Below are 24,301 nucleotides of genomic sequence, written 5' to 3' on the forward strand. Positions count from 1 at the left end.
GAGATGATGGCAGGGAGCAGGGGTAGCCGTTGACTTAGTCCAGAGGATGGGCAGTGAGGCCTAGCTGAGGCAGACGACATGAGAATGGCATGGAGGGGTTGTTTGTGGAAGAGCCTGAGAAGATAGAGTCAAGACTTGGCAGCCTGAGTAGGGTCCAGCACGGCTGGATGGTGGCAGAGCAGAGAGAAGTCAGAGATGGCCTTGAGGAGGCTAGTGAGGGATGGCTGTATGAAAATAAAGAGCACTGCAAGAAGCAGGGCAAGTGTGGCAGAGCTGACGTCCGTGCAGGTGGAGGGAAATGTGGATTGGAAGGTGGGGACTGTGGCAAAGCCCTGCATTGCTCACTCCGACAGTGCAAACCCAGGTGTGTCTGCTCCCATAAGTCATTTGTCAGCTTGACCTTCTGTTTGTCACCATTCCTTCCAGTCACCTATCCTTCCAGTCATCCATAGAACTGCGCCTGAAAATGAGCTTTCCAGTATTTAAAATTTGAACTTTTAAGGCTAATGGTAGCAAGTCCTAACATTTCACCTTGGAGGAATTCCAGGTACATGAGAAATACTGAGTTGTTTAACCGTAGGGCAGAAGTCACGCTAAAAGTCATTCCTGAAATGACAGTCATTAAGGGCCATTTGTTTGGCAGAATTTGTTGTTGGTGCAGGCATTATTAAACATCTTACCAGTGTTTTTCAAGTGAATTTCTGTCTCTATTTGAAGATTTAATATGCTGAATAGCGTATGGAAATCAGGTCCCATATTGCCTTAAAAATGGCGACTGTATGAGTATTTTATCTTTTTATTCAAGGTAATTATACTAAAATAAAAATTTTCCTTTGCTCAGTTGTAAGAATGAATGCTTAAGGTTCCAAAGTCCTTCCTCTTGTCTTTCTCTTTTTATAGTCCTGTCACCTAGGTATGGTAGACCAGCGTGGCAGCCACAGGGCCTGGCAGTGGTGACTGGCTGTTGCACTGATTGAAGGGAGTGGCTTGAGCCTGGGGGAGTGAGAAAGTAGGTCTTGAGCTTATTTTCCACTTGGGGGAATCTCATCAGGTCCAGGATACTGAGTCTGAAAGTTCTTCCTCTGCATCTTTTCATTACTCAATTTGAAGTGCCGGGGTGGCAGCCTGGCTTACCCTGAGTGTGTGGCTGCTTGTCAGGAGGGTTTGATTCTACTTGATTTAACCCACGGTGACAACTTAAGTCAGCAGTCTTGTGCCTCCTTGCTCCAGGGAGAAGAACAAGGGCACCAAGACTCTTGCCCATCCGTTTCTCATTTATCTCCATTCCCCAGCAACACCCCGCACACGCCCCACACCTCCCCTCACTCACACTTGCTCACACAGTCACGCACACTCAGGCCCACACTCACAGCCCCTTCCTCACTGGCACACACACTCACTCACATGCTCCTCCCTGTCCTCATTCGCACTCGGCGTTCACTCGTGCGCCTTCACTGCAGACAAAGGCGCCTTGGCCTGCCGCTCCTTTTGTTTCCTGTGTTGGAAGCTTGCTACAGAGAGTGGGGTCTGAGGGCCCAAGAACTGGCCCCAGCACAGCCCCACACCTGGACTGGAGCGTGGGTGAGAAGAAGTGGTCTTTCCTTTTATTGCAAGCTCTTTAAAGGAATTGTCATTTATTATTTTGAAATATTTTTTTCTTCATTGTGATGATTGTCTTTTCCCAGACTTCACAACATAATACTATTATTGTGAAAAATATACAGATCTAGACTTTTCACTAGTTAATGTTCATTTGGAAGATAAAATCGAAGAAGGTAAGACTTGTACTGGCCAGGTTTTAAGCAAAGGTTAATTATTACCAAATGTTCTCTCTAACATCCTTGCTATCCTTATTTCAGATTAAAAAGGAAATTGAGTAAGAATATCTTTCTTGTTTTTATTTTTTAGATTCAGAATATGAACAACATAATCTCCTTCCCTTTGGACAGTTTGCTGAAGGGGGACCTGAAAGGAGTAAAAGGGGTATGGCATTAAAATCCCATCAGTTGGGGGCAGCGTGTGTATCTCATGGGATCACGACAACACTGCCCCATCAGGGCAGCAGCCACACCAGTGCGCTCTTACTGGGATCTATCTCAGCTTCCTGTGACTGGCCATCTTCATTCACACCACCTTTCAGCTAGAATAATAGTGATTCTTGGCTGGTCTGGTGCTCTTGGTGCCACAAACTTGGTAGGGGGAGGGGAATGTGTGAAGGGAAAGAAACAGCTGTTTGGGGAATTGTAAACAAATTTAGTCTCTCTCGGTTGAGCAGGGAACTCTGTGGGGAGAAATCTGGTTTTCTAGCTGGTGTGTTGCTGAGTTACCACTGGGAAAGGATCCGAGAAGCATGTATTTTCCTGGTGGGAAAATCGCATTCATAAGGCATGGGCTGCTTTCATTTTTCTGTCCTCCAAAGGACATTGGCTGTTTAGGACGTGCCTTGCCACTTATAAACACTGGGTCTGTGAACAGTTTCACAAGGACCTGAGTGAGCAGTAGTCAGGGCCACAGGGCTATTTGGCGTACATGCTGAGCGGGAGTTACCTTTGCACATCGTTGACCCTGACAGTTGTGCACTGAGAAAGCCATAATTGTGGCTGAGTTCTTGGGAGACCCAAGTTCTTTGATGGGATCAGTACGTGATTCCCTGGGCACATCTGGAAGCCCAGGCTTGCCCTTCTCAGGGACCTCTGCAGAAGCCTTGCAGTGTCTTCTTTACAGAGAGTGCTCTTGCCAGGAGAGAGCTCTTAGGACATGGAGGAGCATTAACCATCGTCCCTTTGGAGGACTGGAGAATAGGTCACCTGAGTTAGACAAAAGAGAATGGGCACCCTAGGCAGGGGAAAGACACAGGCACATGAATGAAGCATGAATCAACACTGCCCATCAGGCTGTCAGGGTGCAGGAGGGGCCAGGAGGCTCACTGGGTGGGGAGGGTCAGTTCATGGAGAACCTTGCGTGCCAGGCTGTGGAGCTTAGGCCTTATCATAAGGCCATTGGAGAGCCAAAATTATAAAAAATAAAACAACAACAAAAAAGGTTTCTCTCTTCCAAAAGAACCCTGTTGAAGGGAGCATAAATAGGTGGGAACCATTTGAAAGAATTTCTATTGGCTCAGTAATTTTGGGGATCAGGCTTCATCAGAGTATGAAGTCCTAAATTCTAGACAGAAGAGTGCAGTAGGAGACATTGAGAGAATGTGGGTGGCTTTTCTCTTCTTAGTGTTGGGCTCAAATCAGGGTCACATGTGTTGAGAAGATTCATTTATTAATAGAAAAAGTCCAAGTCCTTTTAAAGAAATATACTGAAATATTTCAGATTAAGCATTGTCTTTCTGTGTTTAATTTCAGAATAAAGCTATGGCAGAGAGTAGGGTACAGGTGACATAGGATGGGCCAAGACTATTATAACTGGGTGATGGGCACGTTGTACAAGTCTCTCTTGTGTGCATGTGGACTATTCTATAACATTTTTTTAAAAGAAAGGAAAAAAAAATGCCACTACCAGTCTAATTAAAAATCTATGCTCTAAGTTCTTTATTTTTCATGGGGTTACATGCATCATTTATTACAGAAATTAATGTTCCTTTCAGGACTAGTCTCAGTATAAATAAGTTTATTTTGCTCAAAAGTTAAGGATTAGTCCTTCTTAATTTATGCCTCTTTGTTTACAGGATCTGAAAAAGCCTTTTGATAAAGCGTGGAAGGACTATGAAACAAAAATGTGAGTGTTTTCATTTTAAAAATATGTGTAGGTAATTTGAGATTTCAATTTTAAATCAAGCTTTTATTGCTTAAAGGGATTGTCTGAGTAAACCTTAATCCAGAAAAGAATTTACCTAAAACCATATTGCAGTGGTTTGTTGTGATGACAGATGCTTCCATACTTGGAAGTCTGCATTCGGTGATGTTAGCTTCTTTTAATAAGTTTTCCCTTGTCCCTTTTTTTAATAATGTCGTAATGGTTATAGAGTGTTATTTTCAGGGAAGATCATGGAAGGAAATTAAGGCCAGTTTTTCTCAGAGGTATTTATTTACTTTTTCTGTTTTGTATTTTAGAATGCTTTCTCATTTTATTACTGTTTATGACAGCAGTGTAATGTTCAGACTTCATCTTCCTGGTGATTTGTGAAAACCATCTGCTTTTAGCTTTGTGTCTATGTTTTTCTGAAATAGCAGTCCCTTTGGTTTTAGAAAGAAAGATTGTTTAACATCCATCTCCTTCAGCTTTATTTGATTGCTTCTTCTGCCAAAAAAGAACATGAAGAATGGGTTGGTTGATTCTTAGATATGTAAAACAATTTCTACAAAAGACAAGACTGTTCTACTCGTTGACTTCAGGCAGCTGTTGTGACATTTCTGATCACAGTTTCTCATTCCTAGAGTGGAGAGAGTCTAGCGAGCTAACTGAGCTAGCAATTATAGGGAATAATGGTTTCGTTATTTTACATACTGGAGAAATAGAAAATATTTTTAAGTGCCTCATGTTTACTTAATAATCGCTGTGCCTTGGGTTATATAGAGTTTTCTGAGTGGAAATAGAAACTTTCATATGAAGCCATCTGGTAAAGTGAGAGGTGTTAGAAGAAATCACTTCAGATGTAACTGCAGGTATTTAATTTAACCAGCCTTGGTTATCTTTTCAGGGTGGAGGATCACAAAACTCAGACCAGTGAATACTAAACCTTTAATATTCATGCTGTCCATGGAAATCTTAAATTTCCGTACATGAAGTTGCTTGGATCTCAGGCTCTGGACTTTGATTAATGGTATACATTCATATGAAAGCACAGGCGGAATGCCAGACTAGAATACCTTGAAGGTCTTTGCAACCCAGAGAGGCTCCAGCCTGTTATCCCTGGCTCTTTAGCATCCTAATCTGTATGCCAATTCAGTGGCCTAAATAGGAAGGGCTTAGCATTTCTACTTTATAGCTGAGAGACCAAGACTTGGTGGTTTGCTGCTGGCCAACCAGTCAGAGTAGTTGAGCCAGGGCCAGGAACGGGTTCCCAACTCCCATTCAGCTGCGCTTGCTGCCACCCTCGAGTGCCTGAGAGGTAATGCTTCTGTGTGTGACTGAACAAAGGGTTTCTGAAGAAGATTATTTGGGAGAGGCCTCTGGTTTGAAAGAGAGTTAACATCAAATTCTTTACATTAAGACACAGGTAGGGCAGGAACAGAATTACTCACAAAATCCCAGAATTTGAGGAGGAAGGAGCAGCACCCTTTAAAATTTGAAGTAATGCTGAGATAAAGGAAGTAATTCTTTTATTAACACCTGAGACTCATTTATGCTAGGATACCTTGTGATATGTAATAACTAGTTTTAAACTGTCTTTAAAGTTCCTGGGCAATAGTTCCATACCTGATTATTAAGAGAAATGACCAATGTCTGGACTGTGTCTTGGTCCCTTTGAGGTGGTGTCATGGGAGCTTTGGAGCTATATAATTCTAGTCCCAGGGACCTCAGGGGCCGTCCAGTCACACTCCCCCATAGATGCTTGAATTCATTGGACATCCCAACCAAATTGTCTTGTTTGTTTATACTCTTACTTCCTTGCTCGGTCCTTCAAATTGTTGGGTACCTACTGTGTGCCCAGCACTGTGGTCCAAACTGAAGAAAGAAATTACACTTCTTGCCTCTTTTTAAATACTCCAGCCCTCCCCCTGACTCTCAATGATAGGGAACTCTCTGGAATTCCCAAAGAAGCCCATTCAGCCCATTGCATCATTAAACAACTTTTAAACAAAAAGCTCCCTTGTGTCTTCTAGTGTCTGCCTTGAGACTCTACAGAAAGTGCCCGCTCCCTTGTCCTCACAGCAGCCCTTTCTGTTTTTTAAGTGCCTTTTGTTGGTTTTGTTTAGTCTCCTTTTCTCTAGATTAAAATTCACAGTTATTTCAAGCCCATCTTAGCTGATTTGATTTTGTGGTTCTTTTTACCCTGGCTGCTCTTCTTTGGATGTATCTCAGTTGGTCAGTTTATACCCTGAACTGCACACTTGACATTGAGCCAATGTAGTTCAGGCAGGAGATAAATGTGGGAAGAGGAAGAAGCTGAAAAAATGGAAAGGGGGTTTGTTTTCTTCTCCTACAGTGAAGAGCACTGGTGTAGGTCAAGCAGGAGGACTGGCGTGACCTCACTAGTGAGGGGCGGGGGGAGGTGGAGAAAGAGACTAGAAAGAAAGTCTGGGAAGAGGGATGTAGGGTGGGAAGAGTCACTGGTTCCCTTTTGACCAAGAGGGCAGCAGACTCCAACAGCTGTTGTTGAAGGAAACCTCCAAGGCACGTGCAGACTTCCCACCTCCTCTGACCCAGATCTGACTCAAAGTATTTGCTTAGGAAGTGTTGGTTGAGTAAGCAGTGAGAGGACTAAGTTGGACATTTTTATGACAAGTGCACTTTCCTTTCAAGTGAGTTTAAAGGCTGTCCTGTTCTAAAGTGTGTGGTGAGCCTTTGTCTCAGCAGGCTGGGAGATGGGATGGCTTCGAGGCTCTCTGGCTTGGAGGACGGTGCCAAGAGGCATCTTGATTTATCCTTGCTTTTTTTACTTGTAGAACCAAAATAGAAAAGGAGAAAAAGGAACATGCCAAGCTCCATGGGATGATTCGTACTGAAATAAGCGGGGCCGAAATTGCTGAGGAGATGGAAAAGGAGAGGCGGTTCTTCCAGCTACAGATGTGTGAGGTAAGACATGGAGGAAAGGCGGGTCCCATGAGCCAGGCTGCAAGGCGGTCTGCCCCCACCTCTGTGGGACCTCACATGGGGACAGGGAGCAGGGAGTGTGCTGCTTCTCAGCAGGAGTCCTGCTTCTGACTTACACCAGTGGCGTCAAAGAAAACATCGAATTGGACTCCATTTGTCCTCTGTGTTAACAGTTTCTTTTATTAGGGGAGTCTTTCTTAGTCTCCTGGAGGGTAGAATTAGGTTAACAACACCAGCCTTTTATTACCAATGGAGTCAGTGATCTGGGCAGAGGGCCTGAGAAGTCAGCTAGAAAAAAGTCCAGCTTGAGGGATGACAGCCCATGTTGTCCTCTGTGTCAGGGGTGTGAGCATGGTGTGGGAAGCCATGCCACCTGTCTCTGGAAGCGGCTCCTCCCAGACTTCACCTGATCAGCACAGGGATGCTCATCCAGGCAGGAGGCCCAGGTTCCCTGGGGAGCTCTTCTCTGCTCCACCCCGTCTTCAGCCTCATCCCTTGCCTTGGGAAGGGGAAAACACCCGGAAACACAGTCTCGGGCATTTCTCTGAGATCAGAGACCATCCATCATGAAGGCCTTTGCTCACAACCTTTTTATTCTTACACCTTGCTTGTGAGTGCATGTGTACAAACAGTGTGTGGAAACCCTCCATCTCTGCCTGAGAGTTTGCTCTTCCTGGTAATGCCAGCAAAGCCACTCGTGCTGGATGGCGTTTATTTCTCTCTCACAGCATTGCAGGCTTAAGTTTTAAATGTACACAATGCATGAGTGATTTCTGTGACAGCTATCAAAACAGAATTCAGCCAGCTCTTGATTCCCTGTAAGCAGCCAACAGCAAAGCTAATCCAAAAGGCACTTTTTGATTTTGGAATATTTGTTAATAGCCTTTATAAACATATATCTTAGAAATATATTTATTTATTTATTTATTTATTTATTGTCTTTTTGTGACCGGTAAGGGGATCGCAACCCTTGGCTTGGTGTCGCCTGCACCGCGCTCAGCCAGTGAGCGCACCGGCCATTCCATAGGATCCGAACCCGCGGCGGGAGCACCGCTGCACTCTCCTGAGTGCACCAGGGGGCCGGCCCCTTAGAAATATATTTAAATGAGTTTTTATTCCCAGAGCAAAACTCTTAAGTGGTCAGGAGAGGAGAATCAGTCCCAGGAATCAGGGTGGCAAGTGAAAGTTTTAATGTCTATTTTGTCTGATGCTAGTATAGCCACTCCAGCTCTCCTTCGGTTACTATTTGCATGGAATATCATTTTCCATCCTTTTACTTTCAACCTCTGTGTATCTTTCGATCTAAAGTGTGTCTCTTGTAAACAGTATCTGTAGCTGGATTATGTTTTTTTTAATCCAGCCTGACAGTCTCTGCCTTTGATTGGATTGTTTAATTCATTCACATTTAATGTTACTGTTGATGTAGTTGGATTTCCTTTCACTGTTTCACTTTTTGATTTTTATGTCTCACATCTTTTTTGTTCCTCTAGTCCTCCTTTACTGCTTGGTTATTCTGGGTTTTTTTTTGCAGGGCGGGGGTCGGGCACAGCTGGCGGGGACCTGTAGTGATGGGGATTGAACCCTGGACCTTGGTGTTATCAACACCATACTTTAACCAACTGAGCTAACCAGCCAGCCCTTTTTGTTTTTCATTAAGCAAATATTTAGAAAAATAACTAAACTCAAGGAGTTATCGTAGGTAGGAGTGTATGTTTTTATACATAAGTTGTTTTATAAACAGACATCATATATAATACTACCTGCCTGGCCTACATCACATAGTGTTGGAAAAATCAGTGAAACAGTATAACATAAGACAGGGACTAGGAAACTGCTGTGTATTATGCAAACACGAGGTATTGTTTCTATTAAGTAGTAGTGTTTTACAAAGGATGAATTTGGAAAGGGTGTGCGTGTATGTGTTCAGGTCATGCTCTTTTTGACCAGTCAGGTTAAAATCTATTTACCTGAATTCTACAAGAAATGTTTACTGAATTTTGAAATTCAGTCGGCACAGCTTTGACATGAAGAGTACCCAGGTCGCCACTTGGCTCTGTCATTGCTTTCTGTGACGTGCACCTTGCACTGGTTACTTCTCTTTTTCTGGGTCTAGGTGAGTGGATTGTGTGGGTTGGTTAAATCATTTATTTTCCTGGAAATACAGCATGTAAACAATGCCTATAGGTTATATACTTGAGCCACCTGTTGAGCCAGTCTTCAGGTGGTGGTGGGCCCCAGTCCATTCCAAGCATATGAGGACCCTGACTCTACAAAGCTGGCACTTGGTGAGGTCAGACACTAATGTTTTGCAGTCCAGTGATAGAAGTGCTGTCTGTATGTACAAAAGCACAGGTAGGCTTGCCTAACAATGAACTTGGAGTTTACAGAGAAGACATCTGATGAAGAGTGTAGAGAAGTTGACCAAATATGGCGGGAAAGGGCTTTCCATGAGCCAGGAAGAGCATTTGAAAAGTAGTTACCTGAGAATCCAACATCTGAAATGAATTAAATCCCCTCTGTTAAAATCATTTTTAAATTGTTCAACCATTTCCTCAGACTGAAGTTCTCAAGTTTTAAATGGTTGATGTTGCTTAGTTGTTTAAATTTTAGTTGCCCAGGATTTAATCTAGAAGAGTGGCTTTCAGACTTTTAAAGCTGAAACCTTGTTTCAGAAAATCAGCCAGTTTAAGAAATATATATATATATGTATATATATATGAAATTAAAAATCACCCCAATTTTGCTTACCAGAAGATAACCACTTTGACATCTAGGTAAGCGTCTTCTATATATATCCCGATGTGTACATTCATAAAAATAATTTGTGTAAATAGGATCATTCTCTGTTGATGCTTTGTAACCTGATTATTTTCACTTGCTAAATATGTCATGGACATCTTTCCATGTCAGAAATTCTCGGCTTTATTGACTCACTGGCTATAGTGTTTTTGGTATGGATGCACCATACTTTAACTTCCCATTCATTGCATTTGGGTTTTTGCCATTTTTCACTTTTACAAACAAGGCCACAGTGAATCTTCTTTTGTATTCATCTTTGTAAACTTTAATGATTATCTTCTCATAATATGTTCCTGTAAGTAGGATTTTAGGTCAGAGGGTAGACACATTTTAAATTTTGATACGTTGCCAAACATCTTATTTAAATAACAGTGAATTAACATCAAGAAGGAAGAGGGAAAATAGGACATGTAGGCAGTTGTTATAGACAAAAAGAAATTCTGTGGCTTACAGTATCAGAGCAGTTTCCATCTCCTTACTGGAATGCGTGACAGAACTGGGAAGGGGCTTGCAGGCGTGTGCGTGCATGTACCCCTCCATCACAATGGCTAGCCTGTGTTGCTCAGCATGGGTCAGCAGTTTTTTCAGGGGGCATTATGTCTCAGAGATGAGATGTTCTCAGGTTCCTTTACACCATTTCCTGACAGTGGAGGGGAGAGGGAATTTATGGAGTCCCTATTCTATAAACCCTTAAGAAAGAACAAATGTATTTCCTGATGTTAGTTTTGTAGATCCCTGGGTCTTCCTGATGACTTAGTGGTCGGTATTGAATTCTCCAAGTTAAAAATGGCTTTAATTTATTTTTATTTAAAATTTGGTTTTTGTAACAATCACATTTTTCTAAGTGTAAGGAAAGTGTCTTGGGGCTAGAGAACAATATGACAAGGATCTCAGCTATAGAATTTTAGCAGTTAGTGTTCTGGACCGTGACCTACCTAAAGAGAGGGACCTGGGACAGAAAAAATGTGGACAAGATGATTCAAGATGGTTAGAAATCTCATTCCTTCTGATTATCCTCATTCTTTCATGCAACTAGGGCAAAAATTTCTCCTAGCAGGTTAAGATAGAAGATCTTATGATTAGGAGTTCTTGGCACTTAGACACTTACTTGACTGTCAGGTAATTCATACAGCACCAAACTAAAAGAAACATTTAGCTATGGCATTGAGAAGACATTAAGTGTCTACCATGAGCTCTACCAATTGTAAAAGATGTCAGAGAAGTAGAAGAGATAATCTCAGTCTTCAGAAGCCCCTATTAAGCTCATACTCTGCTTATTTCTGTGACATTTCCTTTTTTGTTTCTTAACAGTATCTGCTGAAGGTCAATGAAATCAAGATTAAAAAGGGAGTGGATTTACTTCAAAATCTGATCAAATATTTTCATGCCCAATGCAAGTAAGTTTTTCTTTGTTATGATGTTATTTTAGATGTCTCTTCATGTATGGCAACTTCTGGTAGATCTGTAGTATCATACTGATGAATATAAACACTCATTTAAAAATCTACAATAAAAGGAATGAAGTTCTAATGTGTGCCCCAACATGGATGAACCTTGAAAACATTAAGTGACGGAAGCCAGACACAAGAGGCCACGTGCTCTATGATTCCGTTTATTTGAAAGGTCAGGAATAGGCAACTCCATAGAGACAGAGAGCACATCAGTGGTTGCCATGGCTTGGAGGAAGGAGGAAATGGGGGATGACTGCTAATTGGTATGGGTTTCTTTTTGGAGTAATGAAAATGTTACAGGATTAGATAATGCTGATTATTACACAACTTTGTGAGTGTACTAAAAACCACTGAACTATACACCTTATGGTTTTAGAATTACACCTCAATTAAAAACACAAATATACAATATAAAAATCTACAATAATTATCAAATATATTTATTTTTGCTCTTTTTTGTAAGAGGCAAACTAGTTTGATTGAACACATGATTCTCAGATGTTTTTCATTTGTTAAAAGAGAAATGAGATGATATTAATGAACTGTATTAAATTAAGAAACTTCTTTCATATATTTCATATTATCCTATGAAGCCATAACTGTGATGAGCAAAGGTGGGTGTAAGTAGAAGAGAAAGAGAAACTTCCATCTTCAAGGCCAGGCTTAAGTACTTAACTCTGCCATAGACACCAGCCCTTCACACTCTGGCCCTCATCTGTTATCATACTTCTGCCCCCTGACCCCCAGTCAATGATATAAACAGGCCCTTGGCTCATTCACTTACTCGTCCAACAAGCTTTTATTGAGCATGTGCTATGTGTCAGGCTCTGTAGTAGGTGCTGGAGATAAAGTGATATACGATACAGGTATAGTTCCTGCACCAAGAATCAAGTAGGGGAGTTGCACTTAAGAATTGGACTTTTACAAAAGTGTTCTAAAGTATAGGAATCTAAGAAAGAATATAATAGAGGGACCTAATTTAGATAAAGATTTAGGGTAGGGTGTTTTCGTTTTTGTTTTCTATTTTATTCCCTGCTATGTTCTCCAACAGCCAGAACACAGTGCCTAGCACATAGTAGGTACTCAGATATTTCTTGAATTAGCTACAGGCCTCTTTGAGGACTCACGTTTTCAGAGATTTAAAGGATGAGTAGGATAAGCAGTGGGGGAAGATCATTCCAGGCAGAGTCATGGTCTCAAGGCAGGAAAAAGTGAGGGTGACATAAGCTTAGTGAGTGAAGGGGGAAGAGTAGTGAGAAATGACACTGGATAGAAGAGCCTTAGAGATGTGGATGTGGAAGCCCTTAGATGTCTTGATAAAGGTTTTAGATTTTGTCCCAGATGTGTCTTGAAGCTCTCCAACAGTTTCAAGCAGAGGATTCATTTGTGTGGAGCTCCTACCATGTGCCAGGCACCATTCAAGGTTCTGGTGATCCAGTAAGGAGGAAAACAAAGTTCTTACCCTCATGGACCTTAGGTTCTGATGGGGGACAAGTAGGAAACACATGAGCAAATACATAACTGAGTTTATGAAAAGGCAAAACAATGTGGTGAGAGAGGGAGTGCTGTTGATTGGAAGCAACTTCTGGAAAGTTGTGTTGTGACATGGTTGCTCTGCGTGTTGTGGAGAAGGAACCAATCAGGCAAGAGTGGATACAGGTGATCACTTAGGTCCGTGGTTCTGTCCCAGTGCAGCCCGGAGATGTCGATGGCCTGGCTAGACTGGTGATGTCGGGAGTGGAAGGTGACAGTGGGACGAATTTGAGAAGTCTTTTGGAGGTCAAATTGCCACACCTGTCTACTTACTTTTCCCACAGTCTGTGCCCTACATTGATACCTTTGTATATGTTGTTCCTTTTTCTAGAATGTCATTCTGTTTCCTCTGTGCCTTCCCCCAACTTCTGTGCTTCCCTAGGACCTAACTGATGTATAATTTTTACTTTTAAGTGTTTCTTGTCTTCCCCTGGTGGAATTACGTCTCTTCCTTCTGTTAGCACAACACCGTCTGCATGTCTCCGTGATGGAATCTTCCCCACTGTGGCTCTGTCTCCCACTGAACTACATTCTCTTAAGGAAGGAGCCATCTCATTTATTCATTTTCTATGTACAGTACATGGCACATTTACCTGGTGCATATCTGCAGCAGCGGATTACACCTTTGAATTGAACTGAGCTCTGCTTTGGAATTCTTAATACAGCTTTGATGACATTGCATTTCTGAAGCAGTTGAGGTCAAACAACGAAGGAGCCTGTGCTGAGTGGTTCATCCTGGGTTAAGAGAGAGCTCCGCACTTGGAAAAACAGTCTCAGAGGGCAGAAAGACCTCGAGTTTGCAGAATTTTCAAGATGAATTCTTTTACAGACTCAAAAAATGTAACTTTGTAATTAGCATGAAAATTACTCCTTCAGTTCTTATCCTTGTAACCTTATGTGAAACAATTTAGGAAGAAGTGGGTTGCTTCCTTGCCGATATTTTATTTTTAAGAAGCTATTCTGGGATTTCCTTTTTTTCTTCTTTATTTTGCCCAAACTGATCAGTTGGGTAGCAACAGCCCACTCGTGGAAAAGTGAACTAGCTTGCCTTTTATGGTCATGAGCTCAGTAACCTTTTAAAATATGAATCTTCCATTACTTCCTTTTTGGATGACTGTGGGTGGGTGGGCGTACACCGTATGCTCTTCAAATCAGTCCAGCAGCCTTGACTTTTAAATTCATATTTCGTGGGATAAAACGTGGAGCCTGAGTGACTCGGCTGTTGGACGGAAGGAGTTTGTAGCAATGTGTGTGTTTCCACATATGGGAGTTTCTCATGTTCCCTCTTCAAACATTCCCAGTGTCCACTTCTTACCGCCAGAAGCACAGCTTTGCCAGGTAGGTGCTGTGCCTGGGTGAGCAGAGGGTGCCTGCCCCGCCAGCACCTCATCTCCACACTGCTGTTCTTGGCAGGAGTGAAGAGGCCATGTGCACGAACTAGATTCTAGGAGCCATGCTGGGTGTTGACACTTAGAGCTTCTTAGGTATGCAGTATTTGCTTTTTACTCATTTTTTTCTTTTCACTTTAAGTGTTCTTAAAGAATACTTTGTGTTCTTTGTCTTTTATTTCATTTAAGGAAGGAATTTGCATCTCTACCTCATTCTTATAATCTAAAAATTTGTCTCATTAGTCTTTGCTGCTGAAGATTTAGGATCCTATTCTCTAGTGGAATCTAGAAATAGGGCAATCTTTAAAACAATAACAATAAAACAAGTAAAGATGGCCATGTTCTAAAAGGTGGTAATGAATGTTGAATTGACTTGTTCTTTGAGCAAAAGCCTGCTGAGAACCACTGTGACCAGCTGTTACTTGATGAACTTGGGGTGCAGAGTTGACGAGACTCAGTTCCTGGAGCCCTGGACAAGCTTGCTCTTGGGAGAAGGAGGGGCGGGTGCTGCAGGCAGACCCCACCGGATGTGATATTAGCATGAAGGCCATAGAAGAGGACCCAACACGGGGCCTTGGGGTCCAGAGGAAGGCAAGGGCACCCTGCTTGGTGGGAGCTTGAAGATTGCATCTAAGTGGGTATATTTTAAAGCCTTGAGAATCTGGTCAGGTAGGCTAGAACGTGTTTAATAGATAACAAAATTTGTTTTGGAAGTGTTGATGGTAAAAGTTCTTTGAAACTTGGAAAAGTGTTAATGGGCTCAATTTGAGAAAAATTTGTTGGGGACTTGTACATAGGAAAGTCATGATGACTACACTCAGTGAAGCAGTGACAGTGCGCCTTTTCTCTGAAGTTCTCCCTCATGCCGGGGCAATTGCATATTGAAGGTATACTTGGGTGCAAAAATGTGCCTCAATAAAGAGGGTACAGAAAGATAGGGGGTTTAAAAATCAGAGGGAGGAGGTTTTCCAGGTAGATGGATGGTTAAGATTGACTAGGTGATTACAAAGATCAAATCCCAATTTTAAATCCAAATTTATATTTTTATTCCAAGTGCACTGTGCAGTGTCATGTTGGAAATGATGTCTGTGACAAGAAACGTGTCTGGGTGCCTTGACTCCACTACAGGGCACTCTCTCTCCCTAAGGACAGCGGCCAGGTTGCAGAGGTTCTTAGAGCAGTGCACCTGTTCCCTCTCCCCAGGGGCATTTCTGCATTTATCTCCAGTAATATTTTTCCTGCTCCCTATTCTAGTATTGTCTCTCTCATGTTCTCTCTTTCTCTTTCTTCCTACCTATTTCACAAGAATTTGAAGTCTTGAAAGAAATCATTATATAAAGAAAAAATGTAAATAAAATATAAGAACCAGATAAGTTCATGACAAATGGAAGAAGCTCAGTTTCTCATTCCTGCAGCTCTGCAATTGCTCTAAATTTCCTTTTCAGCTCAGGAGGAGCATCTGCTATGTGCCGTCCACTGTGCTGAGAGTGGAAGGTGCAGAGTTCTCTAAGACCCAGCATTTCTGCCCTAACCATGGCATGAGACATGTGGGTAGATCAGTATAACAGTCTGCCATAATTGCTAGGCTACAGGCATATTCTGTGTTCAGAAAGAAAATCAGATAAAATATAGGAACAAGAATGTAAAGTAAAGAATTATGTGTGTATCTAAAGGTTAAGGTGAGAACATTCTAATAGCCCAGCCTCTGTGGCTCTTAATAGCCAGCTAGTAAAGGTCCTATCCCACATCCTGTGTCTGTGTGTTTTCCCTGTCTTTCCACCTTGAAATTACTGAACTAAGTGCCACTCTGCACTGTTCTCACAGCCCTTTTGTCTATGACATACTTGGTATGGGAAAGTCCCACAGGGCCATTGCTGAATTTAAAAGCAATGAACATTACCTCACATGAACACATGTGAAACTCAGATTGCTTTTTGAGGATAGTCTCCTTGGTATCCAAAAAAACTGGCAGAAGCTGGCGACTCTCCTTCCTTCCTTCGTTAATTAATTTCTTCATTCAACAAATATCGTATACTCAAAATGTGCCAGGCTTTGTGGATACTGTGCCCTTCCTCCTAGAAAGTCAGATCTCTGAGAGGATTCTATATTAAATAATCACACTAATGAATACATAACTGCTGTTGTGATAAGTGTTTGGAAGCAAAATACAAAATGCTCTGAGAGAATATAACAAGGAGACCTTTTTTAAAGTAGGAGATTGTGGAAGTCCTCACTAATGAGATGATATTTAACTTAAAACTTGAAGAATGCATGGGAATCAGCCAGGTGAAGCAGATATACTGCAGGGAGAAGCCTTTAGAAAGCAGAAACAGTATATACAAAGGGTCTGGGGCAGGGATAATTTGGTGGCCATGGAGGAATAGAGGAGGCCAATGTGTCTGGAACCAAGTGAATGATGTGGATTGAGGCGACAGACACAGGCAGCTGCCAAATCATGTAGGCATTGTAGGCCTTGTTACAGGTTTTGGACTTTATCCTCAGCCCACTGGGAAGCCTTTTCTTCATTCCTCTCAAAAGTTATACACAGCACACTTAAGAGGCAGTGCTAAAAATCAGCCTACTGTCGCTGCGGAAAAACTCGTCCAGCTTCTCTTGTATTTCCTGAATCACTTATAAATGACCTCACAGCATCGAGTTCTGAGCTTTAAAAAAGAAAAAAAATTCCTTTTGATGTTTGATCTCAAGTTCTCCATCCATGGTTTCCTGCTCTGCAGATGAAGCATGACCATTCACGCGCATCAAAGTCTCTCGGGTTTCTCCTGCATTCTTTCTCTTTTCCACTTACCTATCGCCTGTTGAGGAAAATTCTTTAGTCTCTCGCTCCTATTTGCACCCCATGGTTTTTCTGGCCTCAGATTCCATTTGGGTACTCAGAAGACTCCTTAATCAAAGCCCGTGCTGCCATTTGTCAGTAGAATCCTGTTTCTTGTTATAAACTGAAAATTTAGGTCTCATTTTATATAGGTCAAGAAAAAATCACAAATACTTAGGCTTATTGAAATTCCATTTCTATTCATTTCTAATTTTGAGTGTCATTTTATTCTTGATTTACCTGATATTTTAAGGTTCTGTTCTACAGTCTTTTCCCCAAGGAATTATATAATTGCTCCAGTCACTTTTCTTTAAAGAAGTTTTTACTCCGTCTGACAAAATTTTCTCCTTCATAAAGCACAATCTCTGTTTCTTCTTTTTCCCCCCTAGTTTTTTCCAGGACGGACTGAAAGCAGTGGAAAGCCTCAAACCTTCCATTGAAACACTTTCAACAGATCTTCACACTGTGAGTAGCTTCCCTCCCCCAGTGGCATTGAAACCCTTTTTATGCAACAAACATTTTCATTTAAATGTTGCCTTCTATATTTTCTTGTGTTTGCATGCCATGCTACCCACAAACAAAGCAAATAGTCCCGTAGTGCCACAAGGGCCAGTGGAATGTGGCTTCCTGCTCCGTCTTCTGTCTTGTTTAGAAGGAGAGTATCCCCAGAGAGGGAGGCAGGAGTTGCACTTGGTATGGAAATACCCTGTGAGCTGTAAGATTTCCTTGTACATCAGTCTCACTTAGCTCTGTTTCATTTTGTTTTATTTTTAAAAGATCAAACAGGCCCAGGATGAAGAAAGAAGGCAGTTGATACAGCTTCGAGATATTTTAAAGTCAGCACTGCAGGTTGAACAGAAGGAGGTGAGGGGATTTAACTTTGAAAAATCACTACCTTATCCCTATGTCTTGGAAGCTTTGGGACTGAGGAATGTGAAGTCTATGTCTTCTACGTGCTCACAGTTCACTCTGCGGCTATGTCAAGCAGCACTAAAATATTGAGTTCATTCTTTAAATTTCCTTCTATAAAACCATCTTTTAAAAAATGCTTCTTTCAGGGGGAAGCAGTCACTACAGGCATGGCCTCAGTGGCTGTGCACATACATTTGTTGCCTGGTGTGTTGCTAGATGAGCAGCTCTTAGTGGCTCTATCACATGGGCTACTTGCCATTTGTGCCATTTATTCTGTACCTGGCCTTCTGCAGTTCCCCTGTCCTGACATACACAGACTCTGCCCCTTTGGACATAGGCACGTAACAGGTGACCAGCCAGGGCTCTTGCAACCCTGCAGTTGTGTTCTGTAACATGTGAAGAGTTAACTTTTCCTACAGCTTCGTCCTAATGTGCACAAATCCTAGTTTCTCTTGCATCAGCTCTTTCATATAATGACTTCTCTGTGTGCTAACACATCAGCAGTGATAATTTGTGTTTTGGGGGGGCTCATTAAAAAAAACATTAAAAAGTAACAGTTAAAGGTAATTTTATGATATGCTTACTACAGTGTGGGTATTATAATGTGAATTTAACATAAATCCACTTTCTTGTCAATAAAGCAATGTGTCTAAACATATGTCTGGTAGGTTTTAGATAAATAGGTCTATTAAACTGCTTAGTAGAGAATTAAAGTTAACTTGGCAGTTTGATATGTTCTGTTTTGTTGTAAGTTCTTGTACTATAACTGAATATTGTTTTTCTCCCAAATGCATTTACCTTTTGTGACCGAAGTCTAGGAGAGTAAGTACTTCAGTACTTTAATAAATTGGAGAATTTTGCATGCTTTTTTCATGAACTTCAAAAATATATGTATTTCTTCTTAGTTTTAATGGCTGGTAACGTTTTAAATTTTAACCCTTCCTCTTTCACTGTAGTATATTTTATTAAAGGCCAAAGAGTTTGAATGCACAAATGTTAGTGAAATGGAAATTTTCTAAGTTGCAGCTCCCTCCCCCTCCTCTGCATGACTGAATTCTGCCCGTCCTTCTAGTCCATCTGCAGCCTGCCTCTGGGGAGCTGCCTCTGATCACCTCAGCCCACGGTGATCTGAGTTCACAGAGCGTGTTCTGTTTGGAAGACTTGTTTCCGTCAGAATGTATTCCTTTCTAGATTATTGTTGGCTGCGTCTCAGTGCACAGATGCCTTTCCTTCAGCTGAACAATGAGCAGCTTGAGGATACCTTCTTGCCTCTGTGCCTTTCCTCCATTTCATACTAGTGCCATAGTGCTTGTTGAATAGGCTCCTGGTAAGCTAAGTGAGAAACTGGCATAGTAAGGTTATACGTAGGGCTAGGAGTGGTGACTTCCTCCCAGTCTAGAAAATATAGCTCCTGATGCTTTGATATTCCCAAACATGGAATATAAGCACAAAATGAGAAAAAGAGAAAAAACTTGCAGTAAAGAAAAAATAGTGGCCTGATTATAATTAAAAGAGGTATTGCGAGGCTTGGGAGCCAGATTGCCATCCAAGGTAGGTGCTCTCCAGTGTGCTGGGAGGACGGTTGAGAGCCGCTTTTGTCTGAGAAGGAGGATCAAACCTGTGAAGCAAAGCTCAGGTTCAAAATAAGGAGCAGCAGCTGCTGAAGTAAGGTAGCCCTCTGGGCACAGTGCAAGGGCTGTGTTTGCTTTGGCTGTGTGGAATTGGGATTGCAGGAAAACTAAGATTTAGCTGTTGTCAGAGAACTGGTTATTTGCAGCTTTGCATAAAAGTATAGCAAATTTCCCAGCACAGACCAGAAGTCTTTTATGGTTTGTTGCTTTTGTGTTTTTGTTGACCAGCCCATCTACCCCACATTGCACACAGGGGTCAAATGAACCTTCTTTACTGTTCCTCTTTGGCTTTATGCCCAGGTGACTCCTTGTCAAGACTGAACTCACCAGTCTCCTAGTTGTGGTGGTGTTGTGTTTTCTGTATATCACACACTCTCTGTTGCTTTTTGGTGATGGTATTCAGTAAATCGGACCGTCTGTGAACACAGTTGCAAGTAATAAGCAAGTGTGGTAACTTAAATTTTATGCATTTTAAGATGATTTTCATGATTGGGGTTCCGTCTTGTGTCCCTCTAATGTCGACAAGAATTAAACATTTGTGTGTTGTTCAGGCTCTCATTCCCTTCAGTTGGATTCTCGTCTTTGACTTAGAAAACTGAAGGTGTTAGATGATTTTTATTCAGTGTTATAAGAATTCTAACTCTGACTGTGTAATTATAGTTTTTAAACATGCTCCAAGGAAACTGCCTTGATGGTTGGTAGAACCACCACTCCTTGTTTCCTTCCTGTAACTCTTAAACTTCAGTCATTGAAAGAAATGAAGAATGTGGCCAGTATGGTGCAGTGGCTTCAGGCAGCTTTTCTGTGTCACCCTGTGGCTACACTTTGGTATGGAGACTGGGCCACTATGATCCACTGTATCTCACACCTCCGAATCACCTGACTTTTATATTTTTCCCATGATATTTCCTGCTATCTCTGAAGAGTATACTACGGCTTGATTTTGTTGTTGTTGTTGTTATTCTATTATGAAAAATTTTCAAACTTATAAAAAAACTTGGAAAATTGTACAGTGAATGCCTGTATATGCACCATAGTGTTTGGTTTGGGGCAAGCTCTCTCCTACAACGTAAAACCCTTCAGTGCTGCTGATTTTTGCTTGAGCTTTCTCCTTGTCAGTCTCACCTTCTCCTGCCTTCCCCCATCCCACCTACATTCATCTTGGGAGTTCTGCTGGGACAGCAGACCCCACTACAGTGCTGGTGGAGTCCCTGCCAAAGCCTGCTCGTTGGTGTGCGGGCTCTTTGCTGTTTGATGTTGAGAACCCAGACTTGTGCTGCTGCGGGGAGGATCAGGCTCTGGGATGTGTACTCAGTAGGTCTGAGTGCTGAAACCACAATGATTTTTCCACTTTACGCATCTCAAGCATGCTGTCCCTCTCTGTCAGCTTTGCTTCCCCCTTTCCAAGTGTCCCTGTCTAAAAGGATGTCTTGAATGGTATGTGCTGTCCAGGTAGTAAAGGTCCTATTGGACCATAATTTCCAGCCATAATTCCCTTCTGACCCTGGCTTTCCTGTCTGGGTTTCGTACCTTATCTTGCTCGAACCTGGTCTTAATCAGATACCACTGCCAGTGGCTATTTGCCTGCTTCTTCTGCCAAGCTCCTGGTTGCCTGGGCCTGGCCTTCATGTCTGCCTCAGTAGAAGACTTGTTCATGGGTTCACACATTCAACCACCATTTTCTCAGTTACACTAAGGCAGGCACTACACAAAAACACACCAGAATAAGATAGATACAGTTCTCACCTCTTCAAGGGCTCATGATCTGGAGATTAGAACAGAGAAGTAACTAGTGGTGCAGTGTGATGAGAGCTCTAATGCAGGTCAGCTCCAAGAAGGGGTTTCTGCCCAGTGTTGGAGTGGGCAGGTGCCAGCAGGGATGACTTCCCAGAGGCTGTGATGCCTCAGCTAGGGCTTTGGAGGATAATTAGGAGTTAGTAGAGTCCCAGCAGGTCGGGACAGGTGGGCCAGCTTCTGACTCGGACAGAAAGTTTGTCTGGATAGCTGTCTTGCAGAGCAGAGGAGCATGGATCTCACCATTAGAAGCCTAGGTCTTCCGCTTCCTACCAGTGTGAGATGGGCAGGTTCCTAGACCTCTCCATGCCTTATGTATAAAACAGGAATAATATTACCTACCTCAAAGACTTCTTATTACAAGATCTGAGAGATCATCTCTGTAAAGCACTTACCACATTACCTAAGTAAACAGGTACTAGCTTATTCATTCATTTAACAAATGTTGAGCTCCTAGATGCTGAAGATACAGTAGTGAACAAAAGAGACCAAATTCTCCCCTTCACGGAGTTCACTGAGTGGTTGAACAGTAATGGATGCTTTTGTTTTTGTTACCTCTGTGTGTCCTTCTGCCCACTTAATCACCCCCTTGCTGGCTTGGCCTCTGGCACCTTGTCTTCATGGCTGTAGCCCCACTCTGACTTAAGGTGCTGTCGTACCAGCTCTAGGCTGTTCCCCTTGCCCTGACCCAGGCCTTTCAGGCCTCTTCTCACTCCCACCCGCCTCCCCGTTCCCACCTGCGTCCCACTTCACCCCCCGCCCCCTCACTCTTTGGGGCACCTGCTCCTCTCCATTGCCAGGACATTTCCTGCTCACCTCACTTTTCAGGTTTTTTCAAGCTCTTTGCAAGTGTGACCAGTAATCCTTACAATCACCTGCAGGGTAGGTAGTATTAGTCCACATCTACAACTTGAATCTGAAAGAGAGAGTGCAGATAAATGCACTTGCTGGAGCTCATCAGTGGTGTTGGAGTCAGGATTTGGACCCTAGTCTATTCCGCTTCAAGCCTATTCTCTTTCAGCTATTTTATGTGACTTCAATATCTTTTTGAAAATTACCCAAAAATAATGGAGAATAGGTGTTGATGAGATTTGAAAACATTGTTCTTCTACTGTGGCTCAGTGCTTGCTTAGCAAAGCCTGCAGCTCCTCATTGTGCCCACATGGTGGACACACCTGTCATATCTTTGTAAGATGGTGAATGAGTTGGACGTCACAGCCCTCTCTTGGTTGAGAAACTTTAATCCTCCAGAGATAACTACTCCAACAATTCATTAGTCGCAGAAATTGTCTGAACGTAGACTTTCTGAGAGGCAGACAAAGTGTAAAAGTTTTTCTGATATTTTAGAATCTTAGACAATTCCAGCAATACTTCTGATGTTAAGAGTAAACCTGTTTTGATATATATAATATAAGCAAAATCACCCTTTTCCCCCATTTCTGAAGGTTTCAGATATTAAGACTGCTGCTCATCTGGGTAGATTTTTGTCTTGGCAGGGTCAGTGGCTCACTTCATGAGGCCACTTAAAAGTTAAGATCATGTTAATTCTGTTAATTAGACAACCAACAGAGCGGGAGAAAATGTTTGCAAAATATACATCTGACAAAGGATTAATATCCAGAATATACAAGGAACTGAAACAACTTTACAAGAAAAAAACAAGTAACCCAATTAAAAAACGGGCAAAAGAGCTAAATAGGCATTTCTCAAAGGAAGATATACGAATGGCCAACAGACACATGAAAAAATGCTCAACATCACTCAGCATTCAGGAAATGCAAATCAAAACCACACTGAGATACCATCTCACCCCAGTTAGGATGGCTAATATCCAAAAGACTGTGAACGATAAATGCTGGCGAGATTGCGGAGAACAAGGAACTCTCATACATTGTTGGTGGAACTGCAAAATGGTGCAGCCTCTATGGAAAATGGTATGGAGGTTCCTCAAACAATTGCAGATAGATCTACCATATGACCCAGCTATCCCACTGCTGGGAATATACCCAGAGGAATGGAAATCATCAAGTCGAAGGTATACCTGTTCCCCAGTGTTCATTGCAGCACTCTTTACAATAGCTAAGAGTTGGGACCAGCCCAAATGTCCATCATCAGATGAGTGGATACGGAAAATGTGGTCTATCTACACAATGGAATACTACTCTGCTATAAAAAAGAATGAAATACTGCCATTTGCGACGGCATGGATGGACCTAGAGAGAATTATATTAAATGAAAGAAGTCAGGTACAGAAAGAGAAATATCACATGTTCTCACTTATTTGTGGGAGATAAAAATAAATAAATAAATACACAGAAAAACCGGGGGGAGGGGGGGAGACCCAACAATTACAATTCCTTGAAGTTGACACGACAAGCAAACAGAAAGGACATCGTTGCGGGAGGGAGGGAGCTTTCGGTAATTGGCCACAATAGTCAACCACATTGTATATTGACAAAATAAAATAAAATTTGGAAGAAATAAAATAAAATAAAAGTTTGATAGAATTCAGCTGTAAAAAAAAAAAAAAAAAAAGGCAGAGGAGCTGAATAGACAAAAAGAAAAAAAAGTTAAGATCATGCATAGTGCCCGGGATCTGAGAACATATCTGGATGTCATAGGATACAGAGCTTATGAACATTGACAGAATTTTATGAGTACCTCCTGAAATCTCATAAAGTGCCGGCTTAACCCGCATGCTTCAGAGACACAGTTTCCACACTCAAGACGTCCTCAGTTGAGTCTTAGGCTGCCCTGTTGCTCTTAGGGAAGTGCAGGTACATTGGAGAATCTTCAAGAATCAGGGCACTGTGGACCACCCTGGTCACTTGCCTCTTACATGTTAGATTATTCTTCTCCCCAGAAAGAGAGGCTCTTTTCTCTTTAATTATATTTAATTAAATGGAAACCTTGATCACATGAAAGGGCTGGCTCCTTTGTCACCCTTTCACTTAGTCGGGTGTTTTATACACGTTAAGAAAGTCTATTGTTGGGTCACCTAAAAGTCACCCAGAAGATGTTGAGATAAGTACTGCTAAAACAGGTTCAATTTTATGTCAAACAGATTGTATTCCTCTTTTTTACAAATTTCAAGTTTTACATGATAGCTTAGCTTCAAATTTGCTTGCTTGTTTTAATTGACTCAAGAAATGCCTGTCTAAAGAAAAGAATAAAACAGAGTAATTTTTCCCTTAACTTCTGGCATAGGGCCCAATTCTACTGAAAAGAGGAATGTCCTTTATCCTGTTCATAAGA

At 42.0% G+C, this 24,301-nt stretch overlaps 1 protein-coding gene across 3 annotated transcripts in view; it reads left to right on the plus strand.

Moving 5' to 3' along the window:
* ASAP2 (ArfGAP with SH3 domain, ankyrin repeat and PH domain 2) overlaps nt 1-24,301 on the plus strand; it is a 172,026-nt gene that overhangs the window by 93,378 nt on the left and 54,347 nt on the right. For 2 of the 3 annotated variants that reach the window (XM_063078131.1, XM_063078133.1), the window contains exons 4-9: nt 1,909-1,983; nt 3,677-3,726; nt 6,558-6,687; nt 10,816-10,901; nt 17,099-17,174; nt 17,487-17,573. In XM_063078131.1, coding sequence (XP_062934201.1) covers nt 1,909-1,983; nt 3,677-3,726; nt 6,558-6,687; nt 10,816-10,901; nt 17,099-17,174; nt 17,487-17,573 — 504 coding nt within the window. The remainder of the gene's footprint in view (nt 1-1,908; nt 1,984-3,676; nt 3,727-6,557; nt 6,688-10,815; nt 10,902-17,098; nt 17,175-17,486; nt 17,574-24,301) is intronic. The other variant, XM_063078132.1, reaches the window with a different exon arrangement.

This window comes from Cynocephalus volans, chromosome 14, assembly GCF_027409185.1.
Source record: "Cynocephalus volans isolate mCynVol1 chromosome 14, mCynVol1.pri, whole genome shotgun sequence".
Classification (NCBI taxonomy): domain Eukaryota; kingdom Metazoa; phylum Chordata; class Mammalia; order Dermoptera; family Cynocephalidae; genus Cynocephalus; species Cynocephalus volans.